Raw genomic sequence first — 26,076 nt, forward strand, 5'->3', positions numbered from 1 at the left:
AGAAATAAAAAAATCCACTACTCATTAGCTCATCTATGCTTTTCCAATCCTGAATGCTAAGTCTCAATAAGTCTTGACACCACAGAGATGCAACATGTGAAAATGGACTCATATTTGAAGGAACTTCCAGTATAAAAACAAGAAAAAATGCCACACCTTCCTTTGAAGGAAGCAAGTGCCTTATGTTTACCAATACCTCAAATAGTAAAAGCTCTGTCTTTTGCCTTGACCTGATGTCATGTCCCTGTTCCTTCCTTTATGTTAATACTAATTCAACTGAGGTTTATTTTGGTTTAGGTTTTTTTGAAGGTGTTTTGATGTTGGTTTTTTCCCCCTCTCAGAGAGGACCTGTGGGTAGTTGTGAGGGTTGGGTGAGGAAAGGGCTTGTTTGCTTCTTTATAGCCAGACTGTTGCCTATACTGACTCACCTCATGCCTGGAAAAATTCATCAGTGAACACAAAAGGGATATCAAGCCAAAAGCACTGGCTGGACAAAGCCATCCCCTTCTAAGCAGCAGCCTGCGCTCAACTTTCAAAACCATCTTTCATAGCAGAGACTTTAGTAATGACCATCTCATCAACAGTAGCTGAATAGATACAATATAGTCATCATTTCCTACCCAAAGAACAATACTACTACATGACTTGACAGAGTTTGAAGTATGAGGTCCCTTAAAGGAAGATTTGACTCTCTTCCTCTCTATGAAGTTTATTTCCACAATTTAAAAATTTAAATAAGATAGCCAGATCTATTTAACATTACAAGGAAAACACGACAACACTAGTTTCAACAGTGATTTCTGATACACAGACTGGAGTCACTTTATCTATTACCTTCAAGGCAAAAGAGCCTGTAGCAGTGATTGAAGAGATCCATCAAAGAATAATAAAGGATGAAAAACCACTGTGGCATAAGCCATTCAAAAGTTGGTTTTGTTCATTTATTTGTTGGTGTTGCGGGGCGGGGGGGTCTTTGTTTTGTTTTTCCTGGCTCTATTTCCATTTCCTCTTTTGCTTGATTCTCCTGGACTTTTTACCAGGTTAGGTGTACTCTCCCCTACCTTCCCTTAGTTCTTCAAGCACGTATGCCCAGCCATCCCCTTTTATTTCCTAATCCAGCTACACAAAAATGTTTTGTATCCTTTTCCCAGAATTAGTCTTCCTTCATAGCTCCATGTCCCACTCTGCATTTCCCAGCCTCTCTTCACGGTTCCCACTCATCCCACAACAGCTAAGACTGAGCTTCCCAATTTCCTGAATTCCAGCAGCTTCTTCCATTTCTCATTACCTTGGCTCAGCATGAGATTTTTGGGAACATCAGCAACAAGAGCTGCTTTGCCCCTCAGTTGTAACACACAGTTCTGGTATAACTTGTAAGCAATGAGAAACAGCTGCAGGGAGTAACAAAACAATTCCTTCCCTTGAGTCCCAGCAACTGCAGAGCTGGCACCCAAAGTCCTGGCTTGGACTCTGAAGCCAACCAGAGCTGGATTCAGTCTGTCACTAGGCCTCAGTTCACAGGGACTACTAGCAAGGTCCTCTCCTAACGTCAGCCATAAGGAAAAGGGATGAGATCCTTGTGATCTCCCCCAAATTTTGTATGAAGTATTCACGTGAATGGGATTTTATACTCCATTGATCAGTTTCTTCGTCACCTGTTTCTCATTGCCCCTCTCCCAAGAGGTGCATCCATGCTTAGCAGTAACTTTGCATTCCATTGCTATGTTTACCAAAACATGTATCTGATTTTCCAGGAAAATGCAGCTAATATGAAAGCTTTAGCTGAGAGGCAAATTCACTAAAAGAAGCTTTTTTTTTAACAAAACCAGGACAGGTTTCCAGATATAAGAACAGCTGCAGCGTTTCAGATTGGGAATCCATCTCACACAGGGGCTTTTATCTGTAAGAAGATGCCTAAGGAAGAGCAAGAACGGGAAGTACAGAAAGCATATGCTTATCCTACTACACTCCCAACCTCCAGTTATTTTCAGCCAAGGGAATTTCTTAAACCTGATTTTATACATGTAAAAAACGCACTTTTATCTTTCTTCCAGGTATCTTTTCCAGTCTCCCACTGAGTCCACAGAAACTTCTCAAACACACAGTGGCAACACAATGTTATAAAAAGTACCACCCATTCTCTTCTCTGAGAACGGCACTCACCAGCCTCATGTGATGGTCCATCCTTCTACTAGAATAAATCAACTTCTCTTCAGTTTCATGCATTCAAGCACTGTACAGTAACTTGTAGCCCTCTACCATATCCTCATACTACCTCTTTTCCAGGCTGGGGACAGACCTAGCCTAACCACTCATTTAAAAAAAAAACAAAACAAAAAACAAATGCTGTCACATAACCTGTCACCGAGAGGCAGAAAGACAACTCAGCATCAAACAAGTTAAAGCCTGACAATTCTACCTGCCAGTGGTGTATTCCCACTTCCAGCAGAATCTTCAGATAATTCACCTGTAAAGCTGCAAAAAAGCTCTTCTGAAGATGTGCAGAATAGTTTCTGAAAAGCTGTTTCATAGAGATTACAAAAGACTCCTCTTGACAATAATATGGACCTCTCAAGATTTAATTCTGTAAGACGTAAGAATTTGACAAGGCACAAGAACACATTTTTGTTTTCTGACATCATGAACTACCTACCTCTGAAACAGCAAAGTATTTTGTTGAAATTAAAATAAAGATTTGAAGTAGATACCAGCCATAAGAGGTTACAGACCACCCTGTTAACATTTAGGAAAGTAATATGCAACTTTAAGACAAAACCTAATTATTTAAAGTGCCAGGCACAATTAAATATAAATACCATGACTTGTATAAGCTATAAAGCACCATGAAAAGTACCAGTTTCCAAAATGTTCAATTTGCTGATAGAAGCAAACTCAGCAGTAAGAAGCAAGTAAACCACTTAGATTGCCTACAATTAAAGAGATGAATAATTTTATGACAGGACAGCTACTACTGACACCACGATATAAACTTCATTGCCTGCAGTGACCGAGTTCAAGAGAATGAACTCATGAAATGAAAGACAAGATTAAACAGGCAAAAAAGGGTTCTAGAAAGGGAAGTTCTGCAATTTAAAAAGGTGATATCCAAAAATTCCTTTGTTGTATTCTTAAGAATCTGTTACATGTTCCAAGAAAGCCACTTAAATGGCTAGGTAGCTTTTAAAACAGCATGGAAGGCACAGTAATTTAGATTTTTCAGGGCTATTTTAACACAATTTAGTTCTATTTTACAAATGTATTCTTGCACATTTGGTATTTGTAAATAAACTACTGTCAACGTTTACTGCAAGGTGACAATAAACCCTGGCAGATGGATAAAACCAGGACAACTACGTAACTGGCAGAGGGTATTTACACACATACTCACTGGTACTCTATAGCATTATTTCTGAAAATAAATCACAAATATATTTTGGTATGTTCATAGCTAATACAGATACAGTGTCTCTCAAACCATCACTTACACCCCTCCCACAGACACTGCAGCTAAGGCTTTTCCTTGTTTTAAACCATAGCAAACAAAACAAGCAACGCCAAGCAGTATGATCACATAGGACTAGCTTCTGGAACTTAATTCTCCTGATAACACCGATACTGATTTCAACAGGTGAACAAGTAAACAGAAAAAGGCATAACTGCCATACACTTTAACTGTTGCATTGATCTCACTAGGACTATTTGTATGAGCATGTGTATAGCAACTTATACAATCAGTGTAAATAAGGGTTCCATAATCAGGCTTGAAGCACTGTTCAGAGACACTGCAGTAAACTAAAGCACTCACTGAAAGCAAAAGGAAGGAATCATCACTAGAAATGCAGATTAACTATCAAACTTCAGTAGCATTATTATAAATGCACCATAATTAAATGCAATGAAGTCCATTTTAGAATTGGTTTTGGCAGCATGAAAGACTACTTTTAAATTTTACGTGCAGCAAATTACGCATTGTGCTATTCATATTTTGAAAGCATTTTACACGGCCAGAATTTCAAATACAAGAAACATTCTGTGCTGTGCCTTTCAGAGGCACAAAGCACCTCAGCATGGGAAAAAGGAACAGCAAGCAACAGTTATTTAACATCACATTCATCAGGCCTGTATCATCATAGTGCTGCTGGGCAGTACAAATATTAACTGACTCACATTTCTAATGAGTTAACTAGAACAGATGATACAGCAGCGATGGCAGCCATGGTAAACAAAACATATATAATCCATCATGAAGTTACAGTTTACTAGATAGCATCTGACCTGGCATATTAAAGAAAAGTATTTAAAAGTATACAAACACATTAGGAAAATTTTATTTCCATTCAGAGCTTTTGCATTAAAAAAAAAACCAAACTCTGCAGGGTCAGTACATGCAGCATTAGCTATTATCACCTTCCACACCTGACAGACTAAGTTGCTCCATCTTTGCATTTAAGACACTTCTACCAGTGGACACTTAAGTTTTCCTTAAAGCAAACTTTCTTTTTGCATTTTTGTATTGAAGAACATCAATTCTCCATTCTGCTTAGGCTACCGTTTTTCACTCCAAAGTGTTCGCACCACTCAAGCCTTGCTCTTGAAGGACACACATTCTGCTATATTTAAAAAGAAAATATTATTTCAGAATTAAATACAGTCTTTTTTGAAAGTTTGCAAGAGACTATCCAAGGCATTTATAAAAAACCCCAATAGAATATTCAAGTCATTTGTGTATCACAACACTATCTTTTTTATTACAGACTCACACATCATGGAATTTATCTTCCTGTTTTGCTTCAGAATTATTCATCAATATGCTACTGTACGAAATTAGACATAAGAGCTCTAGCTACACAACACAGAATAGTGTTTCTTTTGATAAAGATGTCCCAAGAAATAAAAATAAGCTATCATCTGCTTGAATGAAACATTTTATTTTTTTTTTTCTGAAATCAATGATACAGTTGAGGATAACCAGGCTGTTAGCACCAACGCATAGTTTTGATAACCTTCTTCTTCCACCTAGTGGCAAGACACATAAAAAACAAGGTGGTCTTCAGGAGTGCAGTCATAAGATATTTTCAACCAACTCTAAAGATTCACTGTTTTTATAAGGAGGGCTGCATCCTGTAGAATTCTAGTTTTTAATGTTGAAGCTCACAAGTAATAAACATACTATCACAAGGAGCTTAGAAATGCACTTACATGACAAAACTGTTGAAACAAGCCAAAGTTCTCTTTACAGGTATATTATTCATTTTTGAAGCTCAGTATTTTTGTCTTCCAGGCTATTCAGTCTGATCATCTTTTAGGTAAGTGGTTGGAAATACCCAAATCTGCATTCTGCCTCAACTACTCAAGTATTTACTGAAAAGACTGGCAGGCGGGATGGGGAAAGAACCACAGTAAAACTAATCAGTGTTTCACTAAACTCAGTAAATCAAATACCACAATAGATAAGCTATTTAAGACAGAGAATTCTATTGCCCTATAGGAAGGACAGGAGTATCTAAGAACTAATTAAAAGTTTATGACAAATTATCTGGCCGCAATAGAAAAACAAGCCTATTAGTATTGAGTTCTATGTAATCAACAGAATAAGGGCTGAGATGATCTCTCCTTTTCCTCAGCTTGGGGTACCACAGTGAAGAACTGTCTCCATCCATTCACATCCACACATTTGACAAGAATCCAGTGTCTTTTTAGGCTGTCTGTTCCCCTGTCTGGTTCAGGTGCAATTGGCTAATTAATTGTCGTGGTGAAGGAAAAGGTGATGTCAACATTGCCAGAAAGGCAAGAAGGCAGAGCTAACCCAACAGTCCCATTTTCTTGGCAATTCTGGCCAAATATGGTAAAATAATTAAAAATTGCCACGCCACTGACACTTTCATACTTAAGGTTATCTAAAGCCTCTGAAGACCTAAAAAACCACTCTGTACCCCAAATGCATATTCCCCCATTTCTAAAGTAATAAAAGCCCTGCATCTTAGACCAAATACGTCACAGGGTATAGCTGGCACAAAGCCAAATACTACCCACAGAAAATACTTATAAGACAGGGTGGTAGGTTTTTGTTTTTGTTTGTTTGTTGTTTTGGTTTTTTTGTGTGGGTTTTTTTGTGGTTTTTCTTTTTTTAGAGAGCAATGGCTAAGAAGTGCTCAAGGAGAAATGGATTTGTGGCTAAAGTACTTGCATGATCTATGCTTTCACAGAATCGACTGGGTTGGAAAAGACCTCAGAGATCATCGAGTCCAACCCTTGGTCCAACTCTAGTCCGTTTACTAGATCATGGCACTAAGTGCCATGTCCAATCTCAGTTTAAAAACCTCTAGGGACGGCGAGTCCACTACCTCCCTGGGCTATCTCCCTTTCTATCATGCAGCTCTGTATTTTATCAAATTGATATCCTACATAAAGTATACCTAGTGTGACAATTTAGAAAATTTATCTGTACATATCAGATTCTTGATAAAACTTTGACATACAAAACCAGCACAATACTGAATGCCTCTCTAGCTATGCATGCATGTGTATACACACACTGAGCTACACTAGATCGAATCATGTTCCTTCTAGGCCAGAATTAATCACTGAACATGTACTTACATGGAACTCATGCAGAACAGAATTTGTTTTTTCTTCAAGTTTGTATGTCATGAAAAAAAAAGGCAATTGAGGAAAGACAGCCTACAACTGGACTCCAGTGTAAAATGAAACCTGGTTAAAAAGCCAATCAGAGCAAGAAGGCTACGAACCAGCTTGTCATCTCAACAGACACCGATGCCATCCCTGCAAAGTCCTGGGAGCTGTGACACTGGCAGGCATTTTACTGCCCAGTGATGAGCCATGAATTCACTACTGTGAGTCAAGACACTGTGCTTTCATCTAATGCATACCTTATGTCAAGACTCCTCCCTACAGTAAGTTTCTACCACAGGATTAATTTAACTTTAAATCTTTAGAAACAAGTCAGTGCACAGGTTTCAGCTCTGCACTTCAGGAGCCCATATGGAAGCCTTCTGATGAAGGGCAGCATTTACAGTTCAAACAGAATGTTAAAGCTCAGAAACACACATGTGAATCACCTGACAGCACTGCGGAACAGCATGCCTCAAGTGATGTCTATACGGCAATTCCCATTTTCAGAAGCGTCTAGCATTACATTTTGTACTGCAGAGACAATTATTTTACGTTAAATTACTTATTTAGAGAAAGTAATCTATTTCCCTCCAAGTTAATATAATTTGCATCCAAAGTCAAATCTGAAGTAGTCAGTTTGAAGCGCACATGAATACGAGATGAAGCCTCTGAACAAATTATTTGATTTACTGTCCCTTACATACAAAACATCATTCATCACATGAAGACAACCTTTGTGGAAAAAATAAACTCATTCTGAACATTTGCATGCATTTTGTTGACAAACCATTTAAAATGAAGCCTAAAAACATAGTGAAATCTTTATTTTTGTTTTGCTTTTGACTGAAATTTCAAAAGCAGCTTTTAGATGTATCTAAAAAGCATTTTAATCAACATTTATTGAATTATTCAATATTTCAGACTGATGACGTTCTTTAGAAAACTGTACACAGATTGAAGGTAGAAAAGCCAAGCAATTAAAAGTACAATACTTACAATTTTCAACAGATGGCACTTCATAGCAAGGAATCTATAGCGTCTAATTAAAAGAGAGCAAAAAGGAATAGGATGGCCCAGTGTATTGGCATGCCAAAGTCTGCACCTGAAAGAGGCTAATATCCTTAAATTTGAAAGTATATATACATAAAACCGGAAGTACAAAGAGGGAATTCTAAAGCCAAACAAAAACTCTGAAGTAACATTCTATTTCACAGATATTAATCACACAAAGATATTCTTCACAAAGGCAGATATTCCGATCTTCTTTTGTTCTCAAGCAGAATTTACATGTAAAGTTAAAGACAGCACAGAAAACATGACCAGACTATGGTTATTACTGCATAGAAGCTAAGACAACAGAAAATCCTTTTAGTAATGTGACTTAAAGTGCAGTCTTGTGCAAAATTTTGCACGCATTTTGACAACTAAAGATGCACACAAGATTTTTAGAATCATTTATGAGCTAAACAAACAAGAAAGGCCTGGGAGCATTGCTGCTCTGAGTTACAACCCAGCTTACACATTTATGTTGTCAGTCTGAGGGGAAGGTGCTTACTAATGAGAGTCACAAAAGACAAACCGAGAATGACAACATTTCAAGAAACCCGAGAGGAGCTAGCAGTTATCTTCAAACACCTAATGGGCAGTTACAGCGAAAAACAGCCACTCTTCTTGGAGATGCTCAGAGAAAGGACAAAAGGCAATGGGCACAAGTCGCAGCATGAGGAAACGGAAATTACATAAGTTTTTGTAACAGAAGTAGCCGAGTATTGAAACAGGCTACCCAGAGCATTTGAAACTTTATCTTTGGAGTTATTTGAAACTCAACAAGGCTCTCTGCAAACTCATCTAGTTTCAACAACAGTCATGATTTGAGCAGGATGTTAGACTACAAGAACACTAGTCCTTTCTAGGATCTTGCGGGATTCTAAATTGTTCAGTAGAAAATGCTGCACAAAAGGACGACACAAAAACAACACATCCTCATGGCATAACTTCTGAAATATACTCCTTCAATTTTGACTTGTTGATATTCTCTCAGCCTCCCAAAACAATCCTCCTCACAAAACTAGAGAACACAACCAGCTTCTACACTGTGATGACAGTTCAACAGGACGCAGGACTGAAGATCATGTCATAGTCTGAATCCTTATTCTGAACGAAACCAAAAGTCTGATTTTGAAGTCACCTACTTTTCAGATGTAGGATATGCTTAGTGGGTGAGATTCCCATTTTCTAATTTAATTTAAAAAGGAACAAGTCAGCAGCCACAAACAAGCAGCACTCAGTATGCTAGGCAAAAAAAAAAAAAACAAACAAACAAAAAACCAAAAAAATCCCATTTGTAAAACCTGCAAGAGTGTACATATTGGATGTTCCCAGCTAACAGTACTCAGTACTGTTAAAAATATTCATGCCTGTATGTAGAAACGTAGGCACATACAATTAGAGTACACCCAAGGTTAGGCGGCCTGCAAACAAAATCCTCATGTGTGTGAGGTGAATCCTTAAGGCAATGTGACAAGGCCTTAAAACCCCAAAGGACCTTCCAAAAGGAAGACGTGGGGAACTACAGACCAGTCTCTCTCTGTGCCCGGCAAGATCATGGAAGAAATTCTTCACCATGAGGGTGATGAGGCACTGGAACAGGTTGCCCAGAGAAGCTGTGGATGCCCCATCCCTGGAAGTGTTCAAGGTCAGGTTGAAAGGGGCTTTGAGCAACCTGGTCTAGTGGAAGGTGTTCCTGCCCATAGCAGGGGGGTTGGAATCAGATTATCTTTATGGCTCCGTCCAACCCATTCTATGACTTTATGATAACAAACAAGCTTTTGTAGGCACACAGCTATATCAAAAAGTTTTACTAAACATTATGAGAAACTTTTCCTGGAATGCATAAAGCCTTTTGTAAATCTACCCTCTGTATCTAAATATCACTAGAAGTTCCACACTAAATGTGAAGCAGAGAGGTCTGCTAATAAAGTAATTAATTAAGTTTCGCCTTCAGCACTGTACAAAGGAAAACTTCAGGTATCGGAAAGGGGCTGGCTAGTGTTATACCTCCGGCATTTTGCAATGTGAGTACTGTGCCACAAAATGCCATAACAGCTGTATTATTTTCTGTTCCTGGAGGAAGCATTCTTTCTCCTGATAGCAATTAAAGAGTTTAGTGCACATGATCTCATTCAACAGCCAAGAAACAAACAAGCAGCAGTGAAAATACTTAAGAAATGCAGCAACTACAAGAAGCCGAAATATTCCAAGCCAGATGTTGACCTTGTGAAGCTTAGAGTTCTCATGAAAACACAGGTGTAACTTAGGCACATTTTTTCCCCCTTCATTGGTAGAAGCAGATTCATCTCTGTCATACAGATGAAAAACTCCATACCCAGAAGAACTGAAACACAAGCCATTGCTTACTTAACACATTTAGAATGAAGTGGCCTAAATACTTCACAGTTTAAGATGGATCAATGCTTTCATTGTCAAGGAAAGCCTTACTAATCTGATATTTACAAACACTGCTCAAAATGTACAAGTTTTTTTACGCACACCTTCATCTAACCTTAATGCTATTGTATAAAAATGTATGTCTCAACCCATTTAATTAGAGAGAGACTTCCATATATCTGATTCAGGCTGCTTCCAGTCTTCTCCCATTAGTTCTTTCAGGTTCAATTCTTTGAAAAATTCCAGGCGATGACTGCAAAGAGAAGAAATAAACAAAAATGTTACAAGTCTCAGCATGTGTCTTAATTAAAGGCAGTATCCTCAAGAGGTTTAATTAATCTTTATTTTCATGTTTTCTTGGGCAGGAATGTAACCATCATTCCATGTGTTCTTCTTCCAAAATCTGAGTTTATTTATAAAAACACTACTGTCTTTCTGAAAATTTTGTACTAGAAAACAGGGCAAAATCCTCAGCTATGAGCAAGTATCACACAGCACAAACAGAGTGTCCTCCTTTTAAACTCCCTCACCTTATGTTGCCTGGAACTGCAGCCAGAGCAAGAGCACAGTACTGTTCTACTTTATGAGTTACCTGCATTCCAATGAAGTAAATATAAATTACAGCTCTTGAGCAATTGAAAAATTGTATCCCAGTGACATCCTCTCCTTACAGAAAAGAGGGTGGCAGGACAGGATAACAAAGCTAGTAAATATATATTTTCTGGAAGGTTAGAAGCTCATTTCCTTTAAACATTATGAAATCAGTTCTTGCTAAGAGTTTCTCCTTTAGGCTACCATACAGAAACAGAAGGAAGACACTGCGCCCAATTCCTAATTCTTACATAAAATAACTGTCAAACAGTAGATAGAACATCTGACACTGCACTACCCATTTAAAAAGGTAAGTAGAATTCTCTTATTAGAAAGTAATTTGTAAAAGTGAAGACAAACTAAGAGCAATGAACATAGCAAGGAGCAACCTTTCACATAATTACATCTGCTACCAACGTCTGAAAAAGTCAAGGGTTCTTTTTGGAAGAAGTACTACAGAAAGCATATAAATAATCCCTTCCTGAAAAATATTACCAGCATTCTCCAGTTTACTGCAGGAAAAAAAGTATCTATTTCTTACAGAACACAGCTAAACAGAATATTCTTTATTAGCAATAGCTTACAATTTATTTTTTACTTCTAAAAGTTAAGTTTTTCTTAAAGAAAGGCAAAAAAGGGTAACTTATCTAAAATTTACCTTACCTGGCCATCATTTTATGTTGATTGACAAGTTTGTCTAAGAACTACGGTGGAGCTCTAGAGCTAGTTCATTTATACAAAGTGTCCAGAGGTTTTATCAAATCATCTCAGCCTCACAGTCAAAGAAAATAAAGAGGCTCAAAGCATAATTTAAAAATGAAGATATTCTAGTTTTTTCTATTCATACTGGGTATCTTTTTAATATACTTCTCAGTTTAGTCTGCCTTTCAATTTTTTTCCATAATATGGAACCATCTGTATAGGTAAGGTCATTTATCACAGTAGATGAGAAGCAAAAGAGATTTACTGGAAATGTACCTAGTGAAATTAACACTAAACAACATTTCAGAAGGTGCTGGAGGCAAGGAAAATATAGAACAACCTATCTATGATTCAGATGAGGAAGGTAATAAAACAGATGCCAATGGTGCTGAATGTATCACTTGCTGTGCAGCTAGGGGATAACCCAGCAATCAAGCACTGGTTACAGCTATCTGCTATGGGGCCTTATACAAAGTACAGTGCCAGTGGAGCTGGGGCTGAGCAGTATAGTTAAAATCCTACTGGCACTTAGTCTGGAAACCAGGTTAGCTTGCTCTAAGTATTCCAAGAATAGTGTAACTATTCTACAAAAAAGCTAATTTCATACTTACAAATCTGGTTTCTGTCCTTCCTGTAGTTCATGTCGAGGCACGGGATGAAGCGCTTCATACTTTCTCTCTTCTCCTGAGCCATGAATTGCAAATGCGTTGAATTTGTTAGTGCACGGTGGAAAATAGTGCCATGGAAGGTGAGCTTTACCCTCCCATTTGGTTTTAATTCTGGTCACCTCAAACTCTAAAGGAAGTTCTTCCTGGTAAAGAAGGAAAATAGAGTTAACATCATCTCCCAATCAGGCAACAGGTACCTAAAACCAAATATCTTTTCTGTACCTTATGAATGTACTTGACCACTTACTTTCCAAACTCTTCTTTTGCCAGAAAGTAGCAGCAACAAGTGTTGTCCATGGCTGTCAAGAAATCAGAACACAATTTTCTTAAAATCATGCCAAATTATCAGCGTACTATTCTGTCACAAACGTTCACATTCTTCGGATTGCAACAACTTTGGTACCCGGTCTTCATCATACATATATCTAACAAACATTAGAACTGAAAAAGCAAATCAACATTTGTGACTTTTGCCAGAGTGCTGTACTTACGGACAAAGTTCAACTTCTAAATACTGTTCAGTTCTGTCACTCAGGAAAAATGCTTCAACAACTAAAAAAAACCACAACACAGGCTATCAGTATTTTATAATAACTATTTTAAAATATCCTAGACACCTTCATATCCCTCTAAAACCTTGCTTTTCATTTTTGGCCTGTGCCATGCCAGAGTTTGTCTAGCTGTGTACATGCTACTGACAGCTTCCCATCTATTTAAAATCCTGTGCCATCATTGTAACTTCAAGAGTTTTTTTTAATGCCTATCGCCATAAAGAGCTTTACAAAGCATTGTACTAATTTTATTTACTTTACCAACTCTAGCTTTGGAAATACTGATCTTGATGCAGCAGAAAAATGGCAGGTTTATTAACAACCACTAGCTGCCAATGCAGTAAGAAAAGCAACAGCACATAGTGATTTCATCTAGTATGCCTGCTGTGAACAAAGCTGACCACGACAGAGCAATTCCAGTCAATCATACTCACAGTAGGCACTGTGGGTAGAGCACTTAAGTGCAAAAGTCTTATGTTTGCTGGTAGCCTGAGGGTTCAGAGCAGCAGAAAAAAAAAAGATGAAAAGAGGAACATATGCTCACAGCAGAGCACACAGCCCATAACCAAGTCTGCTAAATCTCAGAAACAGTAAGAAGGTGTTTAGCTCAAATGGCTTTTCCCTGTCCTGTAGATGGCTGGTACTTTGGACAAGGGATCAGTGTTCCACATGTAACTGAAAGTCAGGTGTGACTACTGGATCACGTCTCAGAAATACAAAGTAGCACTATAATGGTGCTTCTCACAGCAATAACACTATTAGAAAGCTTTAGTTAGAATAATTATATATGATTGCTAACTTTATTTTTACATTTTAGGTAATAAAATCAAAGAGGTGCTAATGTTGTTCTAATATAGCTTTAATCAGAATAGTTCAATAATCAGGAAGTAGATTGCTGCTGGAAGCATTGAATTCTTGCATTATTCAAAGCAAGAGGTTAAAGTGACAGTACTGACAGGAAAGCAAAGTGAAAACAGCATTCCTGTAAGGATATTCTCCATTCCATTTAGGTACAATTGTGAGCCATATTTTATGACTTGCTCTTTCTGTGTTTCATATCTTTGTATTCTTCAAATACACTTTGGAAAAGCGATTAAAGTAAACATGTTCCAGCTATTGCTCTCCATTTCTTAAAGCAAAAGTAGAACCCGTCTTCAGGCTTTCACTTCTATGCACCTAGTGCAAATGCATTTCTACACATATGCCACAAAATTATTCTCTATTATTCCACAAGTTATATCAGTAAGCCATAAACTAAGTTTGAGTGCCCATATTATTGACAGGATCAGGAAGAGTCAGCATCATCATTCTTGAGACTATTCCAGCTCATTGTACTCCATTTCTTTATGGCCACTGAGTGACAAAACATATTTGCTTCTTTTCACAGTCATTTGTATTGTTGCACTACCATAAAACAACCACTCACCTCACAGCCAGGAGTGTTAGTGATGAAAATCAATTAACTACCTAGAAAAAGAGCATCACTCTTGATACAGTTTGGGGTAGTTTACAGCTGAATATAGTATGAGGCTTACAGTTACTCAAGGAGCTGTTTAAGGGTTTACAGTCATTGCAACTAAATTCTTTCCCAAGACCTCAAGATATAAGAGAAAGGAAAACTTTCACATTTCAGATCTGATCTTTAAAAGCAGTACTGTGACTAAATAAACTGAATTGAATTAGATGTCACGCACTCACAACCACTAGATTACTTAAAAAAAAAAAAACCCAAACATTATAGACCCTTAAATAAAGACCAGGCGTATTAACTACAGAGGAACACCAGTGTTGACACAGATCAGATATTTGTAACAGAATGGTTATACTTACCCTCATAGTCCCACAGTCTACTACAAGGTTTCCCTGGCTCTCCAAGTGGTGCTGGAGGATCATTAAAGAATGGAGCATTAACTTCCATTAGCAGTCCTGCATTGTCTGACTTCAGCCCAATTGTTACTGGCTCATGGCTCACAGGTAAACCATCCCATGTGTGTTTAATTCTAAATTCCATCTTCCTGTACTACATAAACAAGAAAAGTTTCTGTCAAAGAAGATTTCATTCCATTCCACCATCAACTGCACTATTTGCTTGGCCAGGAAAAAAGCACAATTTCTTACAGTCAGTCACGGCAACAGAAGAGCTGAAATAGTTTAGCTTTATAAAGCAATTAAATAAACAGTTACATGAATACTTTTCATATGTTTTTAAACCTGTATGGTTACAAATCACTCTGAAGTCTTACCAAGCTTAAGGCAACTATGTACTTAAATAAACACCTTCCAAAACTATCAGAAATATTTATCAAGAGAATAGATAAAACAGTCTCCACTAAATGGTCCTAGATGATTTCATAACATAAGAAAAACACATTGAGAAAAACCTTCTATGAATGTGAGATGCAAGATGATGAAACAATTAGCTGAAGCTTCTCTTGATAGTCATTGCAAACTAGCCAAACTAAAGGATTTTAAAACTGCAAGCACATCTTGTTAAACACACTGGATGTTTGGAGAGCAGTAAGAATAGGGCACACTGCACTCCAACAGCTACTGTTATTTAGAGATAACTGCACAAACCTTAAAAACAGCCTTAAGCTCAGATGGGTACTTTATTTTAACAGGAATACAGGCTAGATAAAAATGGGCAAAGCCAAAACGTAGAAGGTTCTATATTCCCCAGGGGAACAACTCCACCATCTATTTAGCTACATTGATAAAAAATAGAACCATCATAATTTTGACTTATAATCATAAGTAACTTCTGAATTTTTGGTTCGGTGTTTTGTTTTTTTTCCCACATTATAGACCAAGTATTTCATCTTATCCTCAAGACAAGGACTGATAGCTCCTCAGCCTCTAGTTTCCCCAGAGCATTTAGGAAACATTGTTTTAATTGGGCATTCTGCAATAGTACCAGGCAGATTTAGAAGTTGTTCAATGTTTCTATAAAACTCTAATTTAGTCATAAGAGAACATTCATCCAGTCACACTCTGGGGGCATTTAATAAGCATTACTAATTCCACCCTATAAAAATATAAAAAGTAACATTATTGAAAGTTCTGACAACATTAACAATGTATTCTTGATATTCAAACACCAGCAGACGATTTCACATCATTAATTCGGGGGATTGCCACGAAACGTCAAAAACATCTCTTGAAATCAAAACTATGTTTTTACAAAATAATGTTTTGTTAAATAGAAACATAAAATCATTTTGATTGGAAGAGACCATCAGGATCATCAAATCCAACCACAACCTAACTCTAGCACTAAACCATGTCCTAAGAACCTCATCTACGTGTCTTTTAAAGACCTCCAGGGATAGTGACTCCACCACTTCCCTGGGCAGCCTGTTCCAATGTCTGACAACCCTTTCCATGAAGAAATTTTTCCTAATATCCAATCTAAACCTTCCACGGCACAACTTGAGGCCATCTCCTCTCATCCTATCACTTTCTACTTGGAAGAAGAGACCAACACCCTCTATGCTACAACCTCCCTTCAGGTAGTTGTAGACAGTGATAATGTCTCCCCTCAGCCTCCTTTTCTCCAGGCTAAACAGCCCCAGTTCCCCCAGCCGCTCCTCATCAGACCTGTGCTCCAGGCCCCTCACCAGATTCGTTGCCTCCTCTTCACTCTCTCCAGTACTTCAATGTCTTTCTTATGATGAGGGGCCCAAAACTGAACATAAGATTTAAGGTGGGGTCTCACCAGTGCTGAGTACAGTGGCACAATCACTTCTCTAGTCCTGCTGGCCACACTATTCCTGATACAAGCCAGGATGCTGTTGGCCTTCTTGGCCACCTGGGCACACTTGTGGCTCATATTCAGATGGCTGTCAACCAACACCCTCAAATATTTTAAATAATACAAAAAATTTATTAAGCAACAAGCCCCTTACACAATACAAACAGCTCCTAAAACATATTAAACGGGCTATCTAACCTTAAAGTAATCTAAAAAATCTTAATCCACAGGAAATGCAGACAAGTATTGTGCTTTTAATTTTCTAGGCTGCAAACATCAAGCAGCATGAGCATGGAGTAACCAGAGGCGGTAAGACCCTTCCTAGTGGTTTTTGAAATGAACAGGAAAATTCCTGTAAACGGACCTCTATACGCCGTACGCGCACTTATTGTGAAAGGAAACAAGACAGAGTAACACAAGCAGGATCACTTACTCAAAGAGTAAAGTTTAAGAGCAGACAGGTATATCCAAGAAATCTAATAAAGTGTTATGAACCCATTTTATACTGCCCTATTAAAATAACATTTCAGACTTAGAAGTTGATATTTCCTTCTATTATTGTATTTCCAGTTTGTGCTAATATATTTAACTCTTTGCACCCACTGGTCAAGGTAAATATCTGAAATACCTATTAGAAAATACCGACAGATTTCAATAGTGTTTAAAAAAAACATAGTCTTCTAATTAAAGTAGCCCAGGAACATCTTAATATCTAGGCAGAACTGCACAATTAGCTATTATAACTTTCAAATGAAGTAAGGAATGCAAAGCTTCTCTTTCTGCACAAGATTTGAAAGGTTGTCTCAGGAACAGAGTCACAACATACCAAGTTAAAAAAACAAAAACACCAAACCACACAACAGTGAAATAACAGAACCTGCTAAACCAATTTAGACACTACTCTAACTGTCGTGTGTAAAAATGAAGATAAAATACTTATCAGTTCGCTATTTATACCTATATGAGACAGACGTCTTTTTTTGGTGAAAAACTTAACTCCTGCAGGAAGAGCTTATCATGTACTGAAATAACCGGATTGAAGTTTTGACGTATTTTTGAAAACAAATACTACTCTTAATTGTAAGAACAGGCAATTTTAAAGATAACCACGAAATAGGGAAAATTGCAAAACATCCACTAGCTTTCATTAGGTCTACTCAGTGCCCAAATTGACTTGATGAACAGCAGAGCTCAGATTTCTCCAAATTAATGGCCATACAAGTCTTGAGTTTATCACATTGCACAGACTTAGGTAAGCTGGTTACTAGAATGCTTTTCCATTACAATAAAAATAGCAACACATAGTAATGGTGCAAAAGTAATTTAAAACCGCAACAGTAGACCTTTAATTACCTTCTAACACTACACCTCAGACAGTTGTTAATGACCTGTAAAGAGATGCCAACGCTAAAAGCAGTAGCTTTGGAGGCAGTACTTTCTCAGCCGTTTAAAACGACCCGCAGAGCTCAGCCCCAGGCTGCACGGAGCTGCTGCAGCCAGACCCCAGCCACATGTGCAGCACAGCAAGGACAGAGCTGCTGCCGCCCCGATCACCTCACGTCTCTCCTCATCCAAGGAATTTATGTCTTCCGCTCAAACCCTATCAACCTCAGTAACACCGACAAAAGCAAAGCGGAAGTAATTCTACAGGTATTTTTTTTAACTGCTCCAAAGGACAGGGGAGTACTTGGAGACCGTGTCAGAGACAACAGCTTTTGCTGTACTTCAGAGTTCGTTACTAAACACAGGAGCCCCCACAGGGTTTGAAACTGCTCCCAGTTCCGGCTGCCTCACGGCTACTCCGGGCTAACTCCAGCAGCAGCATTTCCTGAAGAGAATTTCAACGTGTAAACGCCTGTCATTAACCCACGCATTTCTTAGTTAAGTTTAACAACAGAGTTCTTACACCTCCAGCCAATCCCTGCAATGAAACCTGGAGCCCGGGCGAACCGAACGCCTCCCCTTCGCCCTCCTGCCGCCGCAGCGCTCCAGCGCGTGCGCGTACAAGCTCCCTCAGCCCGCCCCGCCAGGTCCCTTCTCCAGGCTGGCGCGCACTCATATGGGCGGGGAGGGGCCGGGCGGAAGATTGACATTCAGAACGACACGCCCCACCGGCACGTGACCCCCGTGCCGTTTCGGGCTGCCCTGGGTGCAGAGGGAGGAGCTGAGGCGCCCGCGAGGCGAGCGTGTGGTGGTTGCTGTCTGTGCCGTTAGCCGTTACGGGGCGCGTGGCGAAGCGGAGCGGAGCGCCCGTTTCTGGGGCGCGCGGGTGCTGTTGGACTGCCTGCCGTTGGGCGCCGTTTCCCTGTCGGGCGGCGGTGGCGGCGAGGTCGCCACGCCGGGTTGAGCGGCAGGTACGGAAACGGAGACTGTGATTGCTGCCCCAGCTCTCCAAAGCAGCAACCGCGGCTTTGCTTTCCGAAAGAGGTTCGAGCCGGTGGGCGAAGGAAGGACGTCCCCGGCGCATGGAAGTTACTGCCTGCTTCTCTCTCTCGAGTAACTCTCGCCTTCCGTGTCCGCCGGCGAGCCTGGAAATCACAGGCTTTTCCTGGGGTTTTTCAGGCTTTCCTGAGCGGAACTCAGAGCGGCGGTGGAGCTCTCCACTGGAATTATGGCTTCTGAGCTCGCTGGTGCGGCAGAAGCAGGTGAGGTCTGTGCGAGCGGTCGGCTGTCTGGGCTGCCCGGCTGCTCCCGGCACGGCGCGGCTTAGACCCGGCGTGTCTTAGACCCGGCGTTGTCCCGGGGCTGCTGGAAGGACGGAGCGGAGGAGCCTGGGCCTGGCCGCTGCCTCTTGGGCGTCAGCGTCGGTTTCTACACAGGATAGAAACCCTTTTGCATGTGGTTGCAGCAATGAGGATTTATTTATATTCTGTAGTGCTTCTGGTGTTTGCTATAGCGAATAACGACATCAAAAGAGTAATAATTAAAAGCTGCTAACGAGGGTGACAGCCCAAAATAACACCTCTTTTCTTTGGTTAAGAAACTACTGCACCTCCTATGCTTGGCTTGTACCTGAAAGACAAAAAGCTGCCTTGCCAGTTATACATAACATTTGCTTTAAGAACTAAAATCAATATTTTTAAGTGTGTGTTCCTTGTTACAATTTTGATAACTTTAAGCTTAATATGATTGAATCAGAGTACAGTTTCATTACTTATCAGCAAAATACTGGGAAAAATTGCTCTGCACAATTTATAGACAATGAGTTGATATGTTGTTCTGAGTATGTTACTATCACTAATGAGTGTTGTGGGAAAACTTGATAGCACAGTAGGAAGTTGGACAAGATCATAGTGCATGAAGTGCTATGCCTGTGCATCACTTGAACCTCAGCATTTTAACCGATACTAGATTTTGTATGACAGCTTTGGGTGGCCAAAGGTGATAGACCAGCTCATAAGCCCATATCTTAATCAAGTTTTGCATGAGTATTTATTATACCATGATGTGAACAAATTGTGTGTTTTCTAATATCGGTTTTGCATTATAATATGGATTTAGTTTGTTTGGGCGCAGCTTCTATAAATCATTAGGCTCTAACTAGAGCTCAGACTACATTCATGGTAAAGTGGTAAGAGTTGCCTGTTCTATCAAGGAGTTGAATTCTCTCTTTTAAAAATTTCATGCGTTTTGAAGGCTGCCAAATGACAAATTTGAAGTTGGCTTGCATACCAAGTGATTTGAGACTTGCTCTGAGTCCAATATATGGATTGATGTTCCTCTTGTTTTATGAGTGTGAAATCAAAGTTCTAAAATGCTGAATGTGTGTAATATGCATAAAGATGCTCTCCAAGCACTACTAAATATTGCTTTGTATCATAAATATTTGTTATGTTAAATATGTAGCTGTAAAGGAGATTCTCAGAATGAAATGATCAATTATGAATTGAGTTTTATCTGTATTTAGTAGCTTATCACAAAAACATATAATGAAATAGAGGAATTATGTATTTTTGTGATAAGCTACTAAATACATAAATTATTTTATCAGAATGTCTTTAGGGATTCACTGTTGCAGGTGAGTACACCTGTAAGTGGTGTTGAAGGTTTGACCCCTTTTGCACCTGTGGCCTCTGATGTTTGCAGACTGCTGTGCCTGAAGAGGTTGGCTACTTTTGCCTTTCATGTCCCTCAATATCCTATTGAGGCCTTGTGGATCATTAACGTGTGTTTGCGGGGTTTCTAGGCAAAAACTTCATTTTTAAAAATTTCTAAAAGAAAACAGAACAAATGCTAAAGAAATGGAATTCATTATTATCACACCATCTTTGTAGGTTTTTTCAGGTCCCATTTTCATTAAAATAATTGTACTAAATGGAAGAATTTTATGAAACATGGTGTGCACATTCAGAGCGCTACACTGTTAAACTTGTTTCTGACTGCTGTCACGTTTATCTAGATAACAGCCCATGTTGTAGCTGTGATTCTCGAACATTGTATTTTGCAGATCAGAGGCCCAGTGTGGCATTTGGACAATATGAAATACATGATATTTTCAGAACCACTGTTAAGCAGGTATGTTAACCCAGGGATGGAAGTATTAAGAATTTTTGTTATGAAACTGGAGACAAACATTTGCGTACATAGAGCACAGCCTGCTGCAGTGTGGCCTGGCCTTGTGTTGGGTCCATCACACAACTCTAGAGTTGGTTGTTGTTTTTCCAGGCAATAGCAGAAAAAAAACTGCCTTAACAGTGAATTCTGTTACTTTTCATGCATTTTTAAAACTTGGCAATCTTCAGGAGAATATATCCCTGAAAGAATACTTGATTTCTACTTTAGTAGACTTTTTCACTTTTTAGACTTCTCTTTTGTAAGAGATTGGTCTCATGTGGAGGTAATTTTTTGAGCTGGGAACCATATGGCTTTCTGAAGGTCTGTGCGGAAGATGGGGCATCACCACTTTGCTGATGCCGAGATACATGGAAATGAACTTAGAACGTGCACAGATTTAGGATTTTTTTTAAAATGAAATGATTCCTCCTCAGATGCAATTATGCTTTCTATCAGAGCCTCTCTAGGGAAAAAAAAAAAAAAAACAAAAAACAAAAAGACAATTATATCAAATTGGGCCAGCACTCAAAGTTTTTTGAACATAAACCTGAAAGTGATCATGTGGGATATTGTATATGATATCCGTACAGACAGAACGACAGCTTTGGGTTGCATATAAAACTGTAAAACTACCTGCAGTCATGTCAGTCTTGATTTCAGTAAAGCATTGGACCCAGTCTCCCACAGCATCTTTGCAGCTAAACTGAGGAAGTGTGGACTGGATGATTGGGTAGTGAGGTAGACTGAAGGAAACTGTGAACTGGCTGAAGGAAAGAAGCCAGAGAGTCGTGGTCAGTGGGGCAGAGTCTAGTTGGAGGCCTGTATCTAGTGAAGTTCCTCAAGGGTCAGTACTGGCACCAGTACTATTCAATATATTAATCAACAACTTGGACGAGAGAATAGAGTGCACTGTCAGCAATTTTGCTGATGACACCAAGCTGAGAGGAGTGGCTGACACTTCAGAAGGCTGTGCTGCCATCCAGCGAGACCTGGGCAGGCTGGAGAGTTGGGCGGGGATAAATTTAATTACACAAGGACAAGTGTAGAGTCTTGCATCTGGGCAAGAACAACTCCAGGTATCAGTATAAGTTGGGGAATGACCTATTGGAGAGCAGTTTAGGGGAAAGGAACCTGGAAGTCCTGGTGGACAGCAGGATGACCATGAGCCAGCACTGTGCCCTTGTGGCCAGGAAGGCCAATGGCATCCTGGGGTGTATTAGAAGAGGGGTGGTTAGTAGGTCGAGAGAGGTTCTCCTTCCCCTCTACTCTGCCCTGGGGAGACCACATCTGGAATATTGTGTCCAGTTCTGGGCCCCTCAGTTCAAGAAGGACAGGAAACTGCTGGAGAGAGTCCAGCACAGGGCAACAAAGATGATCAAGGGAGTGGAGCACCTCCCTTATGAGGAAAGGCTGAGGGAGCTGGGTCTCTTTAGCTTGGAGGAGACGAGACTGAGGGGTGACCTCATTCATGTTTACAAATATGTAAAGGGTGAGTGTCAGGCCGTTAGTTTTTCACAGAATCACAGAATGTTAGGGATTGGAAGGGACCTCAAAAGATCATCTAGTCCAGTTCACCTGCTGGAGCAGGAACACCTAGATCAGGTTACATAGGAATGTGTCCAGGTGGGTTTTGAATGTCTCCAGAGAAGGAGATTCCACAACCCCACTGGGCAGCCTGTTCCAGTGTTGTTTTACTCTCACTGAGAAGAAGTTTCTTCTCAAATTTAAGTGGAACCTCTTCTGTTCCAGTTTGAACCCATTACCCCATGTCTTACCATTGGTTGTCACCAAGAAGAGCCTGGCTCCATCCTCCTGACACTCGCCCTTTATGTATTTGCAAACATTAATCAGGTGACCCCTCAGTCTCCTCTTCTCCAAGCTAAAGAGCCCCAGCTCCCTCAGCCTTTCCTCATAAGGGAGATGCTCCACTCCCTTAATCATCTTTGTTGCCCTACGCTGGACTCTCTCAGCAGTTCCCTGTCCTTCTTGAACTGAGGGGCCCAGAATATATAGGGGAAAGTATGCCTGTACCATGTTTCACAAACTTGCTGGCCTATCGTCTGCCTCAAGTGGCTGGAGAGCTTTCCATGAAGAGGCTGGAAAACTGTCCAAATTGCACGGTGTACTGAGTGTTTTTGGAGAAGTGGTGTTGTGAAATGAAACATGCATGTTTTATTTCACTAGATGTTCTGATATGGTTGCGGGTCCTTTCCTAGGTGATGTTCAGATGCACCAGCTATTGCTCCTCTTCTCTAAACATTTGATCTTGGCCATGCAGTCCAGCTCAGTCTTGCTAGTGTCGATATACCCAGCTTTTTTCATTCTTAATAGTTTTTCATATTAAAAAAATTCTTTAAATGTGTATTATCATGGAGACTGAGGTGGAGGTGGTGGGACTGTCCTCTCAACCACAGAAAAATTGAACTTTTTAATGTTTCATATAAGCACTGAAAAGCAAAGTGGTATGTTTAATAATTAAAATGTGATGCATACAGAAGGCAATTTTTACTTGTGATCTACATGCAGAAGTTTTACTCTGGTTTTGGTTAGTGCACTTAGTTCAATCTGTCCATCATAAAGATTCTGCAATTACCATTTTTGAACTTGGCCAATTTTGGAAGGCAATTGAAGCACTATGCTTTTGTTGCACTGTTTAGTTAACAAAACAGTCTATTTGACTCATGTAACTGAAATTTCTACTCAATTAAGTCCTAAACTCTTATCTCAAATCTTTGCTGCATAAAAGATGTGTGTCCCTAAAAGAACTTGAGTTAATTAAGAATCAATCTGTAACAGCTATGAGAATTTCAAAAGCCAAGTTTAACGCTCATAATGACTTCTGAATGCTCAGGTATAACAGGACTTAGCAACTGTTAAATTTAAAGGGCACCCTGTGACTCTCCTTACAAAAGAAAGTTCCTTTCATTTACTGTATTACACTGAATTAAATTGTCCGTCTTTTACAGTATCAGTTGGAATTAAAAAGTGAAAGAATGAATAACTGAAGTTTGTGTCACTGAAATGAATGCTTACTCTTGCATGTTTTTGTGTTAGGAACAAGTGAGTGAGATGAGACTGAAATGTGAACAAGTCACCAAGGAAAATGAACGGTAAATAATTGCACTGCCCTATTACTGCTGATGATTATTTATTTATTTATTTATTTATTTATTTATTTCTAAACCTTAATTTTTTTTAGGACATTGAAATCTTTTGAATCTACTTAATAGTTGAAGATTTTATACTCACGAGCTTAATGTTGGAGTCTTGAAGTGCCTAATATAGATTACAGCACCAGGTTTAGCAGATTTAACTGTGTCTCTTAACTAGCTGTTAAGCTGTTTCAAACTGTTTGTGTTCATAGAGCATAACTTGATTAATAGATGTAAATAATGAGTTGGAAGTAAACAGTATGTACAGATGGAAGGTATGGTGTACTTCAGTTGTTAAAAAAATTCCTGTTAAATACTTTGCTGAACTTAGTTTTTTGAATTTCAGGCTGTATGTGGAGTTGAAAGACGCTGTTCAGGACCACCTGGAGTCTCTTCCTTTCATGCTACCAGGAACTGATATTCCTGGAGATGAACAAACAGTGAGAAACTATCAAGAACAACTACAAGTGATGAAACAAGTGCGTGAGATGAAACATTTTTACAGTTTTATTTCCTCCTATCCTGGATTCATATAGGAAGTTTTTAATATTAATTTGTGCTTGTAATTTTACCAAGTTGGCTTGATCTTTAGATTGAATCCCTGACCAGAAAAATAATGAAATATTTTGTTCAGTTAAAATGTTTGGAGTAGTTTGTCATTTTGATTAAAACATTGTAATGTGATGTGAGAAGACAAGTATATATGAGATATAGAAAGTAGTAATTAAATCTGAGAAGATAAGCAAAAATTTGGAGTTTATTATAATGTATCAATCCTGCTGCATATGATTAAGTTGAAGTTAAACTGACAGCTGAATTGTATTTGAATATTATATATACTGTAGACCTACAGTAAATACCTGTAAGTCTGAGCTATAAAAAGTCCATAAAACTTGCAATTCACTTGTAGGTGGAATTTGAACTTGTAAGAATCTGCTTTTTTGCATCTGAATTTGGTATTTTGTCTGTGTAGTTTTAATATATGCAGAGATAAGTACAGAATATGGCATTTCTTCAAAACAGAACTTAAGACTTCTCTTTTTAGAGAATAATACATGAAGGAAAATGTGATCTAATTGAGTATTTTATATAAACCATTGTTTTGCAATTTATGAAAATGAAGTAGCAGTAGAGGTCTGGCAGAAAATATTACAGGAGCTTAAGCAATTCCAGGAGCAGTGCCAGGAAGGTACAACTGAAACACAGATTCACATGGCTGAAAGGCAAAATCTGAAAGTAATTTTCAGTTCTATTTTTATTATTTTTGGTATGTCTTTCTAGAATGTAGAGAATCTGGGTCTGTATAATCAAAGTGAATTGGGGGGGTGTGGGGGGTGGTGTTCTACCAGTCCTGTTAATTATTTTCTGTAATAGTCATCTGAAGTTGAGTGGTCAGATGTGGCCACTGATTAATCAGATCAATGCACTGTTAGGACTGGAAAGGTTCTTTATTTCAAATGTATGGACAGGAACTAGGGGAGTTCACTGAGGATTAATGTGTATGTGCACAAGATATGCATTTGCATATAAATAATAAATTTGAATTGGATGGTTGGAAATCTTCAGTAGAGTTCAACATCTAAAGAAGCTGCTAAAGATTTCCGAATTCTAAGGTGGAAGTCTTTCATGTTGTTCTCATATGTTTGAATCCTGAGTTTTGTCTCTAAGTTCACAGTGGGGTAGTGGGAAAAAGTAGTCTCCGTTTCCTGTTGTCATTCAGTAAAGAAGCATGTGGAAACAGATGAAGAATAAAGTTCACCAGTATTCTTCTAACGCTTGTGTTGAGCAGCTGGTTTCTCTGCTGCTGTTTCTGGGGAAGGGCTTTCAGTAAATCTTAGTTCAGAAAAGAAGCTGGTTTGCTCTGACAAGCTCTGTGAAGATGCCCAGCGTGTGAAGAACTAATAGAAACTTCATGCATGTGTCCATCTCACTATTGATATTTCTAGGTCTATAAAAAGATAATACAGCGTTTTAGAATTTGCTTTCTGTTTTCAAATACACTAGACTTGTGGGCACTGTTACAATTC

At 39.0% G+C, this 26,076-nt stretch overlaps 2 protein-coding genes across 6 annotated transcripts in view; one reads left to right on the forward strand and one right to left on the reverse strand.

Moving 5' to 3' along the window:
* Positions 1-7,293: 7,293 nt before the first annotated feature.
* C4H4orf33 (chromosome 4 C4orf33 homolog) lies at positions 7,294-18,509 on the reverse strand. Of its 3 annotated transcripts, XM_065062097.1 has the most exons (7): positions 18,250-18,509; positions 14,423-14,612; positions 12,533-12,593; positions 12,289-12,340; positions 12,161-12,184; positions 11,985-12,057; positions 7,294-10,333 (listed from the first exon to the last, which is right to left on the reverse strand). In XM_065062097.1, the coding sequence occupies exons 1-7, from the start codon at positions 18,400-18,402 to the stop codon at positions 10,305-10,307; spliced, it is 582 nt and encodes a 193-aa protein (XP_064918169.1). In that variant the 5' UTR covers positions 18,403-18,509; the 3' UTR covers positions 7,294-10,304. The 3 variants fall into 3 exon arrangements, with proteins under 3 accessions (XP_064918169.1, XP_005506096.3, XP_021148000.2); XM_005506039.3 differs by having other exon boundaries at positions 11,985-12,184; positions 18,250-18,446; XM_021292325.2 differs by lacking the exon at positions 18,250-18,509 and adding an exon at positions 17,697-17,963 and having other exon boundaries at positions 11,985-12,184.
* Positions 18,504-26,076, forward strand: part of SCLT1 (sodium channel and clathrin linker 1) — a 46,113-nt gene continuing 38,540 nt past the window's right edge. Inside the window, exons 1-5 of one of the 3 annotated variants that reach the window (XM_065062087.1) lie at positions 18,504-18,697; positions 18,906-18,988; positions 20,791-20,858; positions 23,952-24,007; positions 24,396-24,528. In XM_065062087.1, the coding sequence (XP_064918159.1) occupies positions 18,955-18,988; positions 20,791-20,858; positions 23,952-24,007; positions 24,396-24,528 (291 nt within the window). In that variant the 5' untranslated portion in view covers positions 18,504-18,697; positions 18,906-18,954. Of the gene's footprint in view, positions 18,989-20,790; positions 20,859-23,951; positions 24,008-24,395; positions 24,529-26,076 lie in introns of all 3 variants that reach the window. The other 2 variants (XM_065062088.1, XM_065062086.1) reach the window with 2 other exon arrangements.

Source organism: Columba livia, chromosome 4, assembly GCF_036013475.1.
Source record: "Columba livia isolate bColLiv1 breed racing homer chromosome 4, bColLiv1.pat.W.v2, whole genome shotgun sequence".
Taxonomy (NCBI): Eukaryota; Metazoa; Chordata; class Aves; order Columbiformes; family Columbidae; genus Columba; species Columba livia.